The sequence below is a fragment of the Agelaius tricolor genome, unplaced genomic scaffold (genome assembly GCF_023055355.1).
Source record: "Agelaius tricolor isolate 1412-34295 unplaced genomic scaffold, bAgeTri1.0.p SCAF_8, whole genome shotgun sequence".
In the NCBI taxonomy this organism is placed as follows: Eukaryota; Metazoa; Chordata; class Aves; order Passeriformes; family Icteridae; genus Agelaius; species Agelaius tricolor.
Window position 1 is genome coordinate 12,587,834 of NW_027269268.1, and position 14,450 is coordinate 12,602,283.

At 39.9% G+C, this 14,450-nt stretch overlaps 2 protein-coding genes across 4 annotated transcripts in view; one reads left to right on the forward strand and one right to left on the reverse strand.

Annotated features, from left to right (window-relative positions):
* The window catches only part of SMARCAD1 (SNF2 related chromatin remodeling ATPase with DExD box 1), a 39,656-nt gene extending 30,068 nt beyond the window's left edge, over positions 1 to 9,588 (forward strand). Inside the window, exons 13-24 of one of the 2 annotated variants that reach the window (XM_071431645.1) lie at positions 1,016 to 1,075; positions 1,282 to 1,357; positions 1,795 to 1,930; positions 2,807 to 2,944; positions 3,252 to 3,347; positions 3,775 to 3,892; positions 4,146 to 4,267; positions 5,366 to 5,554; positions 6,428 to 6,546; positions 7,452 to 7,634; positions 8,324 to 8,433; positions 8,738 to 9,588. In XM_071431645.1, coding sequence (XP_071287746.1) covers positions 1,016 to 1,075; positions 1,282 to 1,357; positions 1,795 to 1,930; positions 2,807 to 2,944; positions 3,252 to 3,347; positions 3,775 to 3,892; positions 4,146 to 4,267; positions 5,366 to 5,554; positions 6,428 to 6,546; positions 7,452 to 7,634; positions 8,324 to 8,433; positions 8,738 to 8,799 — 1,409 coding nt within the window. In that variant the 3' untranslated portion in view covers positions 8,800 to 9,588. The remainder of the gene's footprint in view (positions 1 to 1,015; positions 1,076 to 1,281; positions 1,358 to 1,794; positions 1,931 to 2,806; positions 2,945 to 3,251; positions 3,348 to 3,774; positions 3,893 to 4,145; positions 4,268 to 5,365; positions 5,555 to 6,427; positions 6,547 to 7,451; positions 7,635 to 8,323; positions 8,434 to 8,737) is intronic. The other variant, XM_071431646.1, reaches the window with a different exon arrangement.
* A 1,612-nt stretch (positions 9,589 to 11,200) lies between these two features.
* HPGDS (hematopoietic prostaglandin D synthase) overlaps positions 11,201 to 14,450 on the reverse strand; it is a 29,670-nt gene continuing 26,420 nt past the window's right edge. For both annotated transcript variants that reach the window (XM_071431647.1, XM_071431648.1), the window contains exons 5-6: positions 12,224 to 12,322; positions 11,201 to 11,556 (exon numbers count right to left, since the gene is read on the reverse strand). In XM_071431647.1, coding sequence (XP_071287748.1) covers positions 11,392 to 11,556; positions 12,224 to 12,322 — 264 coding nt within the window. In that variant the 3' untranslated portion in view covers positions 11,201 to 11,391. The remainder of the gene's footprint in view (positions 11,557 to 12,223; positions 12,323 to 14,450) is intronic.

Below are 14,450 nucleotides of genomic sequence, written 5' to 3' on the forward strand. Positions count from 1 at the left end.
GGAATTAAATGTTAGCAAAGTGGAGGAGGTTGAGCAGAAAAGGTTCTTGATGGAGTAAAATTTGGATTTTTTGAATGATGAGGGAAGTAACAAGTTGTATTTAGAAAGTAAATGCTGCTTTTAATATAAAATACTTGGGCTTCAAAAATTTCTCTTGATGCATCAGGAAAGTCTCCAATTGTACAGCTTAAGTTTGAAATCCTCGTTTTTAGTGTGCTTTCAAACTTCACTGGAACCTGCTTTTAAAAACAGCTCTTAATAATGCATATATTACTTAAAACCTGAGGTGTATGTAGCACATGAACAAAGGCGCTTTTGTGAAGTCAGTCTGAGTTCCAATTGTAGAGGCAGGTTGGAAATGCCTGGGCAGTGCAGTCTCCTGGCAGTTTTCCTGACACTATTCCAGAGGTGTCTTCTCACCCCTGAGCTGGGTCCCTCCCCTTCCCAAGTGGCATTTAGCAGAATCCCCTTTCTGCTGTGGTTTGGGGTCAGCACTTGTGTTGGCTGTCAAGCAGCTTCCCCTTGGGCAGAGCAGTGTTGCCTGTGGCTGCTGTGCTGCTGCACACCTGGAGCTGCACAGCAGGGATGTCAGGCCTCTGCCTGCTCCCAGAGGCACTGTCTCTCCTGGTGACATACTTCTGCAGGCAAGTACTGACAGATTAAGTGATTTGCTTTCTGGGGATTTAACTGTCTAGGGAAGAAACCAAGCTGCAAAGTTACACATTGTATTTATTTCACACAGTGGTTACAGACCGTGCGGGGCCTGTTCCTGCAGGAGTTTAAAGTGCAAGCTGGTTGAGTTACTAAAGCCCAGTTGGGGTTGATTCAGCTTCTTACTTAGCAGATTCAGTTTCTTAGCAGTTTGCCAGTTTTAAGGCAGAATGTCTCTTAACCTTCAGGAGAATTTAAAGGGATTTGCATTAAAATCAGATGTTTGGGTTGATGCTGAGGTGTGAAACAGCAAGACATAATAAATTATAAATGACTTGGGTTTTGTTTTAATGTTGTCTTACAGATAACTGGATAAGAGAAGTTCATCTGTGGTGTCCTGAACTGAATGTCCTCTTTTACTATGGTGAGGAATCTAGTTAAGAAGTGAATCCAGTAATGCAGTTCGTTGCATGGCCAGCGTAAGAAAAGATGAATTGCTCATGGCAGTGTTGTTTTAAGACAGTTGTTGAAGTACACAGATTTATTGATGAGTGATTTCTCTGCAGTGTCTTTGTTACATGTATATAAATATATGTAATTGTACTTATTTTATGATTTGTCCTTCTTTAGGATCTCAAGAAGATAGGAAACATCTCAGGTTGGACATTCACAATAAAGTCGTTGATTTCAATGTGATTGTGACTACGTAAGTACTGTTAAAACACCACGAACAGGGAGCTTTAGTGAGGGCCTGCTGACCTCTAGTGGTGCAGGAAACCAGACAATTTTAGGAGTTGGGTTTCAGATAATGGTTAACTAGGCTTTTATGATTAGCTAAGAGATACTGTGTCATAGGTGCTTCAGATATGTGTTTGTCAGCATGTATATTATAGATAATATTACATTGTAATAGATTTCAGCAGATTTTAGGAAGTGTTATTGAGAGCATTGGCTCATCAAGTAAACTAAAATAATTTGCCAGTAATAAACTGTGTGGTGGTTGGTTACTTCCAGGCAGTTCCACTGCCCCTCATGTACTTTTTCCATAACTCTTATCAATATTAGAGAATTTAATTTGATTGTGATAACAGTGCATTCATTTTCAGAGAGAGACTAAGTGCAAGTGATATTTGTCTCTGACAGATACAACTCTGCAATCAGCAGCTCAGATGATCGAGGACTGTTCCGCAGGCTGAAGCTTAACTATGCAATTTTTGATGAAGGTCATATGCTCAAGAACATGAGCTCCATCCGCTACCAGCACCTCATGACAATTAATGTAAGAGGTTTGGTTATGGCTGGGTTAGAGGGGACAGCTCCTGGCATTTCTGTTTGGTAGTTACAAACAGGTGGAAAATGGAATATTAACTGTAATATTCAAATACACCTAACTTTAGAGGAACTATAGTATGCAAGTGGATTGAAGTGTTGGTATGGTCTAAGGAGTAGATCCTGCACTGTGATCTCTTCTGGGACATAAGCTCCCAAAGAAATGTAATAAATTTCCTGTACCATCATTAGAATGATGGTAGTGCTTGAGTTTCAGTATTAAGCAAATTGCCCGTTACATCCCATAGTAGTGAAGATTTTAAAGATGCTGCTCTGATTACTTGTGCTGAAACCTTGTAGTACTTAAGGACCTGCTCTGATAGGACTACTGCCACTTATTTTTCAAGATCATGTTTTCATCAATAGCCTTTTTAAAAAGCTAATCTTTAAGCAATAAAACTTGCTTGTACTTGCAATTCAAAACTTGTGCTTAAGTAGTGTATGACATTAGAGAACTTGATATGGGAGCAGCAATTAGCACAGGCATCAGGAGGAAGAAAAAATACCCCAGACAACAAAAGAAACCCAACAACAATAACCAAAACAAAGCCCAAACAGAACAATCAAGAAGAAGCCTATAGCTCTAGGAATGCTTTTTTAATTGTCTTAAATTGGTACACAGTTCCCCACAGATCTGTAAACAGTTTTGTTGACTTAACAAGGAAATAATTCCATGAGTTATAATATATTTATTATAAGTTTGAATAGTTAACATTTGAACCAAGTTGATTTTCTCTCTTCTCCATAGTTGTGGTTTTTTGCCAATACTATTTTCTAGCCCCTTTGACAAATGTTTCTCCTTGCTCTTTGCACTTTGGACAAACAGGCCAAGAATCGCTTGCTGCTAACGGGGACTCCAGTTCAAAATAATCTGTTGGAATTGATGTCCCTCCTGAATTTTGTCATGCCCCATATGTTCAGCAGTAGCACAAGTGAAATTCGAAGAATGTTCTCTTCAAAAACAGTGAGTACCATGAATTCTCTTCTTGAAAATAACTTCTTTTTGCTAGAAGACTGCTATTGCTGCGTAACTTCTGTTTTATTGGTATCTTATTGGAAAAGGTAATGTGATTATGAAAATCTAGAAAATGAAATAATTGAGTAAACCTTTTAAATTAAAATATCCTGCAACCAGATATCTTGGAGTATTAATGGTGAGGTCAAGTGTGTGTGTTTTGGCTGGGGTTTTCATCAAGTTAGAGAAGTTAAGATGGTGATGTTACAGCTGAAAACTTCACTCTGCAATTGAATTCTTTCAATGTTTTCCTTAGAAGAGTGCTGAAGAACAAAGCATATATGAGAAGGAGAGAATTGCACATGCAAAGCAGATAATAAAGCCATTCATCTTGAGAAGAGTAAAAGATGAGGTAACATTTTATCTTTAGAATGATGGGTTTGAGTTATCAAAAAGCCTGATCATCTGAGACCCAACACCATAATATGAGATGAAATTACTTACTGATCTTAGAAAATGTTAATGGGCACTTGCAGACTTCAGTGGTCTGAAGGGAGTAACGCTGATTAGCAGGGGAGTAGATCCCAAGTATTGCATATAATAAATATTATTTCATGCAGTTCTGGAGCGTGCAGACCATGTTACTTGATGGGGAGGTTCATGTATAATGTAGGTTAAGACCTGGGTTGAATTGCTGCCTGAGTTAATGAAGTTGCAAGCAGTGAAAGGAGCTGGGATGAGCAGAATTACCAGAGTATCATACCAGCTACAAGACAGTGCAGAATTACTGATGGTTCACAACAACACAGGTTTTATCTGGTATCATTTTGTTTTGTCAGGTCCTTAAACAACTACCTCCCAAAAAAGATCTCATTGAACTGTGTGCCATGTCTGATAAACAGGAACAACTCTACCTGGCTCTTTTAAACAAGCTCAAGAAAACCATTAACAGTAATGGTATGTAAGGGCCTCATTTCCTTTTGGTGGATTTTGTCAAGCTGAGACCTATGTTGAACATGACTACAGTCTTTGCTTTGTAGAAATGTCTGATGCTCATAAACTGTCTATATCCCTTCTATGAATTTGTTTGAAGTTCAGGTAATGGTGAATTTTCAAACTGAGTTCTTGAAAACAAAGCTCTGCTGAGAAATAAAAGTGTTTCAGATGGTTCTTTTCAATAGGAGTTCAAAGATGCCTTCTTTGTTTACAGAGAAAAACTCTGATATGGGAAATGCAATGATGCAACTTAGAAAAATGGCCAATCACCCACTTTTGCATCGTCAGTACTACACAAATGAAAAGCTCAGGACAATGTCCACCCTCATGCTCAAGGTAAGGGGATGAGATTCAGAAGCAATCCTTCATTGCTCAGAATTTCTAGTGCACACTTGTTTCTTTGTGTGTTTTGTTGTCAGGCTTCTGGTCAAAAGTGTGTCTTTGCCATACTTAATTCATTGTTGCTGCTTTTTATTTCTCTGCATCTATTCAGTGCTCTCATCAAGCTCTGTAGGTATTTAACACTGATTTTTGTATCATCAGAATGGAGAGAACAGTTGTGAGTCTGCAGTCATCTCCTTTTCATAAACTGTGCCGTAGCACCTCTTCCCTCCACCCCAGAATTTAAACCCGAAGTGTTTATGGAAAAAATTTTAGGTGGGCACTTGAGTTTAGTAGCTTTCTGAGTAGCAAGAACTGAGTAGTGCAGAAGTAAAATAGGGAAGGCCTAAGTTTGATCTGTTAAGGATTTTTTTAAAATTTGTATGGGGTTAATGGCTGAGGAGTTTGGGAAAATTGTTGCTAATGTCTAAAATATAAAAACAAAAAAAATCTCACCATGCAGCAGGTGCTCTAAAAAGGTTGCAGCTGGCTTTGAATTTTCTTCAACTTTGTTTTAAAGTGAAGCCAGACAAGCTTGGGGAAGCAAGAAGTGACCCACTGAAGGATTTTTATCCCTTTTTACTCCCATACCATCATACTGTCCGGATGTGGCTTTTTTTTCTTTCAGGCATGACATCCCTCTACCCACCCTACCTCTTGGGCTGGGCTTTCCATGTCTTCTACCATCTATCCAAGGATTGGACCTCCCTTTTAGGGAATGTGTCTTCAGGGGAAGAGGTCTGATAAAGGGGTAAAAGGTCATAGGGCTTGGGAAGTAGGTAATTGTTATGAAGGTTTAGCATATCCTTCTTAAGTTTTTGGCAGTGTAAGTGCTTGTGAGAGCTAAACTGTGAAGTAATTTTCCTCTCCTATAAAGCTGAAGTTGAGAGTTCCTCTTTCATTGCTTGCATGAGTCAAGCTCTAGCATTTGTCCATGTCTAGGTGTGCTACTTTTTTCTTGCAGAGATTATGGATGTTACTGTGTGGTGGTTTTGTTTTTAGTTCTCTGGTGAGATTGTGTATTGCATTATTTCCCTTTGTTTTTGCTAATAGGAGCCCACACATTGTGATGCTAACCCTGACCTTATCTTTGAAGATATGACAGTAATGACAGATTTTGAGCTGCATGTGCTTTGTAAGCAATATTCTCACATCAATGACTTCATGTTAGACGTGGATCAGATCCTGGATTCTGGAAAGTTTAGAGCATTGGAAAGCATTCTCTCTGACCTTAAAGAGAAGGTATTGCAGATGGCTGAAGCTTTTTCCTGTCTAAAGAGTGTCTCTAAATAACTGGTTAAATTAATATCTGCCATCTCTCTGTGCAACTCAGTTGCTTTGCTGTGGAGTTTTACAATGTAACTTGGTGCATGTGCAGAATTGAGAAGCAGCACTTACAGCTTTTAATGTGCAGCCCTGTGTATGCACATCACTTTAGAGACAGCTGAAATAAATTTTCCCACTTTACCAGGTTTCAGAGTATTCATCCCAAGTTAACTACTCTATTAATATATGGGGTCTTGCATAATTTTCACACCTCATGAATTTGGACCTTCTCTTGGCAATTGAATAACTGTATTACATTAGAATAATTATGTGAGTGTTATGTGGAAAGGTAGGAGGAGGTCCCTGCTTGAAGTCCTGCCCCGAGATTCAAACAGGTTTATTTTGCAAATAACTGTGTGCCCATATTGCTTCAGAGTATCCTGAATTTGAGCAGGGGGGTGCTGTGGATCTGACTATTTCAGACATAATAGGGCTACTCTGTGTATTACATGAAATATTTAAATTTAACTTTTGAATGAATGTATTTGGATGTTTTATGGATGAAGTGATCTGTCATTTATGCATTTGATATGTGATTTGTTTGAGCAACCTAAGTACAAAGTAATTAAAATATTACTGCAATAGCAGACAGTGAATTAATGCAGCAGAACTACTGGATATGGAATCTGCACTGAAAGTCAATCCTGACTTGATGATATTCAGCTTAGTCTTTTGTTTTGGAAAACAGGGCTTCTGTGACAGTAAAATCACACATTTGCATCAATAAAGAATTCTTATGCTTCATAGTTGACACATTTCAAAATTTTTGTTTTGCTTTGTCCTTTTCAGGGTGACAGAGTTGTGTTGTTCAGCCAGTTCACTATGATGCTGGACATTTTGGAAGTTTTTTTAAAACACTGGCAGCATAGATACATTAGGCTGGATGGAAAAACACAAATTTCAGAGAGGTATGTGACTCTTGCCAAAAATGAGAGAAAGGGAATGTGTTGGAGAGGGGGAGGTGACTTTGGACCCTTACCTTTGTTTTCAAGTGTACAGAAGTCTGCTCACTGGACACTGACCACAGAAGGTGTTTAATGTTGAATTTCAGATCACCTTAGTAAGGGTGAGGCTGAAAGATGATGTTTAGGTGGTGGGGTTAACAGTCTTAGCCATGGAAATGAAAAATGTGTCTTCAGCAGTTCCTGTTGTATTTGATTTGTGTGTCAGCTTGTCATAACTCCTGTAGCTATTCCTTGGAAGTAGAGTGTATCTCTTTTACAATAGGCAGATACACTCCTTTGTTTCTCTAGGACAAACCATTCTGTCTGTCCCTGCAGCTGAAAATGTTTCAATGCTTTTCTTGTTTGAGCTGAACTGGTTTTCTTTCTTTTTCAAAAAAAGAATTTTTGAAGATTTTTTTTTTTTATACTTTTTCCTTCATTTCAAAAAAACTGTCATTCTTGCTGTGGTGTAACTTCCCATGTTGAGCTGATACCTGTTCCTGCCCTTGCATGTGCAGTTAGTACAGGAGATTGTCATGAAGCGAAATTCATCCCCTGTCTCCCCATTAGTTTCATTTGTTTCAGTCTTGCCTTGTCCTCCAGCTGACTCTTTGTGTTCTGTGATCATCAAAAATCTTTTTCTAACCCTGTTTTCACTCTTTGCTATCCATCTGTCACTCTGTATTTCTCTGGTCACTGCAGAGGACTGTTGGTACCCTTTTTCCTGCTGCATAACATCTGTACTTTGGAGCTGCTGTGCAGTGCCACTGTCCTCTCTTCCAAAAGACCATCCCAACTTCTGTGTTCAGCTCTAGAGCCAGTGTGGAGCATTTTCCAAGGCCTGATGCATGGTGTCTTGTGTTCTGCAGGATACATCTGATAGATGAGTTCAATACAGACATGGGTATATTTGTATTCCTTCTGTCCACCAAAGCTGGGGGCTTGGGCATTAATCTGACCTCGGCCAATGTTGTTATCCTTCATGACATTGACTGCAACCCTTACAACGATAAGCAGGCAGAAGACCGGTGCCACAGAGTGGGGCAGACACGGTAAGACTTTTTCAAATTACAGTGCTTGGTTTCCCTTGGAGGAGAGCTTTCAAAGGAGGCTAAAAGGACAAGATTTCTGATTAAAAGTTCTAAGCAGAGACTTGTGTAGAGCAGCTGTGGGTTGTGTGGGAGCTAGGAGCTGTAATTGTCTTAGTCCATGTTGCTGGCAGAACAAACCTTTATTTACGCTTTCCTCCTTTCCCTAGTTCGCTATAACTCTCGAACTGTGCATAATTCTTAAATTTCTGGTGCTGAGAACTATTCCAAGGTAGATCTGAAGTCTTTGGGACTGTCTGGCCAAGCTGTTTGTTCTCTTCAGGAGACTTCTAAGCTTTTAAATGTCACCCTACCCTAGAGAGTGAAACCATAGAATGTGTGTAATTTCAACTGTATTCAACAGTAAAACGGAATTAGGGGGAATTGGACTTGTTTATATTAATGGATATTTTTGTGACTGTCCTGATCTTTGCAGTAGCTGGGAGTGCAGGAGAAAACGTGTTTTCTGGCAGTACAGAGCACAGTTATTCCACACAATTATTCCAAAGAAAAATCTAGAAGCTCTTTATATTGCCCTCTCATTCATTTCCCCATCCTTGCTTTAAACCCCAGTCAGCTGAGCCAAGGCATAGCATCCTTCTCTTTTGCATTAATCCAAACTAGGCAAATGGATTTTTTTGTTGTTTTTTCAGAGAAGTGCAAGTCATAAAGCTCATCAGTAAGGGGACTATTGAAGAAACCATGCTCAAAATCAGCCAACAGAAATTGAAGTTAGAACAAGATATGACTGCAGCAGAATCAGGTGGGTGTCTTGCACACAATGATGACCACTTAAGTAAATTAAAGCTGCAATATATTATTCTGCAAAAAAGAATGTTCTTCATGCAGACAAGCCTTTTTTTGTTTGGGGTTTTTTATGTTGAACTAGAAAGATGTATTTTTGCTGGCTGTTTTTGATTTGACAGGAGGTGCCCTCTGAGTCTGACCCAGAAATCAGTGACCATGTCCTACAAGTACAGGATTTTTTTACTGTTTTGGAGATGTAGGCTTTTATCTGTTTATGCAAAATATTTTAAGCTGTACTAATGCTTCTCTTTATTCCTCAGGAGAAGAAGGAACCATTCCAGCAGATATAGCCACACTATTAAAAGCTTCATTGGGTCTCTAAAATGTAAATATGTTGTGAAATTCAAGGAGGAAATGTGATGAGATACCCCAAGGACTCTCTTACATTACTGTTGACCAGGAGTTTTATGAACCTTTATAACTTTTTGTAGTTTCTTTGTTTTATTGCTCATGGTATTGAAAATTTTTAACACCAATAGCATTCTTTTGATGCTTAAAAGCATAAATGGCCCAAATGTGCCAACCTCAGATGCTAAATAAAGGTTTTACATATCAATTTTGAAAATGGGGACCGAAGTAGTAATTGTTTTAACAAATCTGCTACTGCTTAAGATTTGTCAGTATTTTTGTAATTATTTCTACCTCCAAATATATATATATATATATAAACTGTCTGTTTCACTGGATTCCACGTGTAGATTTTTTTATATGTGCCTTATTTGACAATGCTCGAGTCTGTTCCTGCTTGTTTTGGTTCATTTGATGTACCGTACTGGTTTTGTATCAACTTGTTCCAATAAAATTCCATAGATTGACAAAATGTTTTTGTGGTTGCGGTGGTTTGGGGCAGGTGAGGGGATGATAATGTGCATGTTAAAAATCAATTAGCTCTCAAACCAGCTGGAATGTTCCAATTGAACTGACCTGGCTTTGTCCAGCAGTAGTTAATTACCAGTGTGTCATTATACTCTAATTACAGTGGTGTGAGGATATTGATTGTAAAAACAGAACTCCTGCCAAATGGTTTGGTCAGGTCTGTGGGTATTGTGGTCAACTGTACATGATTTCTGCAAATTCAAAATGGTGGGAAATTAAAGCTTTTCCAAAACTTGTTTTCCAAGTGTGGACTAAACTGCTTGGCTTTTCCTAGAAATGTTCTGTGGCTATGCTGTCTGTTCCAAAATGTACAACTGAAACAAGGTGAAGATGTAGTCTATTGTTTGAGAAGGGATATGGGTAAGAATCAGTTTTCCATGCTTCTTTATTTTCACTGGTTCTACTGAGCTAAATAGTGGGATTTAACAGAGAACCACTGGTGTTTAATGCTACAGGTAATTAGGTTGTGTGTTTCTGTTGAGCATGATGCTAACCCAAATCTTATCCAGTTGTACCTGCACGTTCTCACTTGCTTAGTTCAAGTGTAGATTGAAACAAGATGCCTGCCCTTCAGGGTGGGTTGTGTGGTGTTCTGGATGTGTCTGGGATTTTTGTTTTGAGCTCTGGAGGAGCAGTGGTTACCCTTGGGGTCAGTATCTGTCTCTAGGTGCTGTGAAACTCGTGTGTTTCTGCCTTTCCTCCTTGTAACTGTTTGTACTGTTTGTAGCTGGGGGTCTCAGGAGATTGCAGGGCCACCATGCTTGGAGAGAGCCAAGAACTAGCTGGATGCAGTCCTGGGCAGCTGGCTCTAGGTGGCCCTGTGTGAGCAGGGGCTTGGACCAGATAACCTCCAGAGGTCACTTCAACTATTCTATGGTTCTGTTTTTCTGATTGGGAAAGATGTACAGAGGGAAAAGAACACAAAGCCACTCTCTGAAGTCAGTTGCTGAAGAAGAGAGGAGTTTTGGGAGCTAAAGAAGGAAAAGTGTATGAAGAGCCAGAGCAAAGCATGCAAGGAGTTGCAAAGCAGGTGAAGATGGGAATGAGTAAAGGTTGTTTCTTTCTGTTTTGACAATACCTGAGTTGTCTCTGTGAGGGGTGGTTTGGCATCATTCGTGATACAATGAAATAATACTTGAGGTGGGAGGGGAAAGTAAATGTGAAGGGAAATACTTTCCCAACAGTGGCCATTTCCAGTATGGAGTGTTGCCCAAGTTTGTTGTGGTTTCTCTGCTTACACCACACAATGGAGACCTCTCACAAGCACTTGTCTCCCCTTGAGTTTGTGTAAACCACTTTCATCCACAGCAGTCCACATTGTCAAGATTTCCACCTGCCTTTTCTCCGGTCCTGGAAGAGCAAACCCTTCATTTGTTCTAAACCTGGCTGCCACCACTGACCCCCAGTTTGTCTCTCCTACTTATCAGCATAGATACTGAGCTGTTAAATGTTTTTGCAGCTGGTGTGTTTATGGAGAACTGCTGCTGGTGTGGGCACCAGCTTGGCTGTGCAACTGCTTTTTGGCTTGTTTTGGAGGTTTTTATGTGGTTTTTTTCAGCGGCACAGCATAAACCTCAAGCTTCTCATGCACTTTTTTTAGGCCCTTGAATTTTACTAAGTGGGTCTTCTCTTTTTTTTACTTTTTTTGCTTAGTGTTCCACACATTTGCTCTCTCCTTTTAACTTAATTTCCTCCAGATTGGAAGACTGCAGTAGGCAAAATGTTGCTGAGATTGCACCTCTCCATGAAGGTGTATTAATATTTTTTCCCTTTGAAGAGTGCACAGAACATGATTTGGTTTGATGAAGCACTGTGTTAGTAGAGGGAGAATGTGATTGCAACCACACTTTTGTGAATCAATATTTATTACTCTACTAAATCAGTATTTTAGATTCTCTTGCAAGTGGATACAACTGGTAGATTTTGATTTGATACAGCACAGCCATCTGAAGTTAATTTAAATGATTTAGAAGTTAATAACTTAGAATGTTTATCATATTGAAAACTAAACAAGCATTTGTTTCTCTGAGCAGCTGATCTACATTACACTCTTTGGCCTTTTCTGGATCCAGGCTGCAATAGCTGGCAGTGCTTGCACTCTCTCCCTGAGAGCCAAAAGCCTGGGGTATTTGTCTGCCAGGTCAGGCTTACAGGACAGAAGTGTTGTACTGCACACATCCCAGTAGAAATCAGCCCATGTTACCTAGTGGAAATGGGACAGAAAGCAGTAAATTTTAGTTGGTAATCTCAAAAGCCAGGACTACTAATATTCTCAAAAAACTGAATTTATCTGTTTTAAGTTTTCATTTTGGGGTTGGGGTTTTTTTTAAAGCCCATTATTACAGGGCTAGTAGTTAGGTTGCAATGCAAGGCTTGACTTCAGTAAATATTGGTTCGAATCAAGTCCTAGCTACATATATTAGTTGTGTTACAATATTAGTCTTTCCTGCTGAAACTGTGCTGCAGAAAAGAGTTTGGGGTAAAAAAGGTGCAATGTTTATATAGAGGTTTTTTTGTATTGCCTTATAAATAAGTCAGCGATGATAAACAGGGCTCTGTGTACTCACAAATTTGTGTTCACAACTGCAAAGGCATTTAAAATGTTTTGTGTCAGCATACTTATGAAAATGCATTTTCTGCTTTAGTAAATGCAAATCCTAGTCCTAGTTTGCCTCACGTTTCTAATATTGTGGAAAATAATTTTTTCTTTGAAGTTGAGTGACCAGTTGTGTATTGGTAAGAATAAAGGGCTCAAAGTATGGGGAGAGTTCCTTCATGGCCTGACATGAAACCCATAAATTCAGCAATAGTCCATTACTTGAATTTTCTGGCAATCTGATGGGAATGGGAGAAACAAAAATTATACTTACAGAATTCCCTACCAGCCACTTCTTTTCCCCTAAGAAAGTATCCAAATCTTTCAGTAGCTCGGGTGCTTTGTTGGTGAGGATATCATCAAATGCTTTTTTCTGGTGGAAGAGCAAAACAGAGAGATGCATAGCAGTCAGCAAAATTGAATTGTTGAGGTTTTATTATTTATGAAAAAGAAAGCTGAAATATGAAAAAGATTAGGGTTAGATACCAAAACATGGCATTCATGGCTTGCTGAATCATTACTTAAAGCCAATTCCTTCCTTAATGAACATCTGAGTGCTCCTTGATGCTGACATGATATTTGTGGTGATGTGCTAACAGAAAAAGCAGGCAGCCATGGCAAGGCAGGAGCTCAGCCATAGATTTGGGAAGAATCCAGCTACAAGATAGATTCCTAATGTCTTATAGCAATTTTCAAGGGACTCTTTTGAGTGTCCTCTTTTCTAGTGTGCAGAGTCTCAGATTTCCAGAATCCCTTGTGCTCAGTCTTTCCATGCAGTCAGTCAGATGCTGGTCAGTTATCTTTGCTTATCAACCCTTCTTATGGGAGACAAGGAACTTGGGTTTTGAGCTTTAGGTGGGCTTGATTTATCTTTGAGCTTTAATGTTCATGTTATTTTTCTTTTTTGTCCCCAGAGCAGTAAAATTTGAGGTGGCTAAAACTTGTTTTTAAAGGATGAGGCTCAGGCCTCAGTGTCTGTATGTTAATGACTGAAGTGTGAGGTTATGGTGATGGTTCTCTACAGGCTGTTCCCCATAGCAGAAAGCCTTAAGGCTGCTTTTCAAAGGGCTGAGCTGTTTCCTTTGGTGAGAAAAACTGCTTCTGGTTTTCTCTTCTCACCTGCATGGAAATAATTAAGACTGCAGACTGTTGTGATCATCTGGTCAACCCACATGGCACATTTTTTGCAGTTATTGTGCGTGGCCTAATTTTGGAGGAATACGGTCAGTCTTGGGTAAATAAAAGCACTGGTGTACAGGAATGGAATTATTTCTACAGCTTTAACTGAGGTTAATGTGAAAAAACAAAACTGGAAGAGGCAGAAACCTAAATGCAGGCTGAAATCGAATCAGTGTTTCTACAGACATGATCGAAGATTTGACATCATTTTCTGCTTCGTTAAGAGCTTAGTTAACTGGATGAGGTGACTGCAAATGTCAGCTGGGAGTTTGCAGTCCAGAAATCTCGTATCTGTGCCCTGGGTTGTAGTATTTCCTTTCTTTTAGGTAATTGATCCCCTCCCCACTGTTTTACCCTGCAAAGAAAACCCCAAGCTGTTGTGTGATTGTGATGGTAACAGCATTCCCCAAGTACAGGAGTCCACAGCCAAGGTGTGAAGCTGGTGAGGACAGCCAGGATCCCTCTTCTGGAGTGGCACAACCTGCTTGTCTCAACCCTGGAGCTCTGCAGTGGTGGGTGCAAAGTTTTGCAATGCCAGCTGTGTTTTGGGGAACATTGGATGAAGGGGGAGTCTGTGCCTGGCATGGAGGGAACTTCTACAGGAAGTTTCCGGTTCTGCTCCTCTAATTTGCTTTGATTTCTCTTTGCTACTGGCTAGATGGCAGTAACACATCCTCTCACCATTCCCTGGGTGTGTGTTCCTGTGAGCACTGGTCAGGCCTCGGGAGGTGTTTTGGCTTCAAACAAAAATCAAAACTTAAATCTGGCCTGGTGAGACCGTGAGATGCCACTTTGACCACAGGGTGGTGGCAGCGGATCTGGTAGGAGAGAGGGAGGAAGGACAATGTTGGGAGCGTGGGAAAGTGAGATTCCCGACCATCCTTGGCCCCAGCACATAATTTAGCATGCATACGTGCAGATCGGCACATTTGGGTTGGCTGCCAGCTCTTCCCGTTTAAATTAATCACTGGTGACACGATCTGGGTCCTTTTTTGGAGAAGTGCTTGGGTACACACAGCAGTTACAACAGAAGCTTCCCCATGGAAGGGCAGCAGAGCTGACTGTGCCACCAGCACATCTGCTGGAGTGTGGCTCTTCTGAAATGATTAAAACTCGTGAGTCACCTTACCCTCCCCAAACTAGGAAACTTAAGGAAATCGCTTGGACATGTAAGTAATTCACACTTTTAAGTATTAAACCCCCAAATTTCAGATTTTCCCCTGTAAAGTTTCAGAGCAGTTTCTTATTGTTTATTTATTATGGGTTTGGGGCATCATTTTTTACTCTGTGATCTCTGCAATAAGATACCCTAATAATGGGTA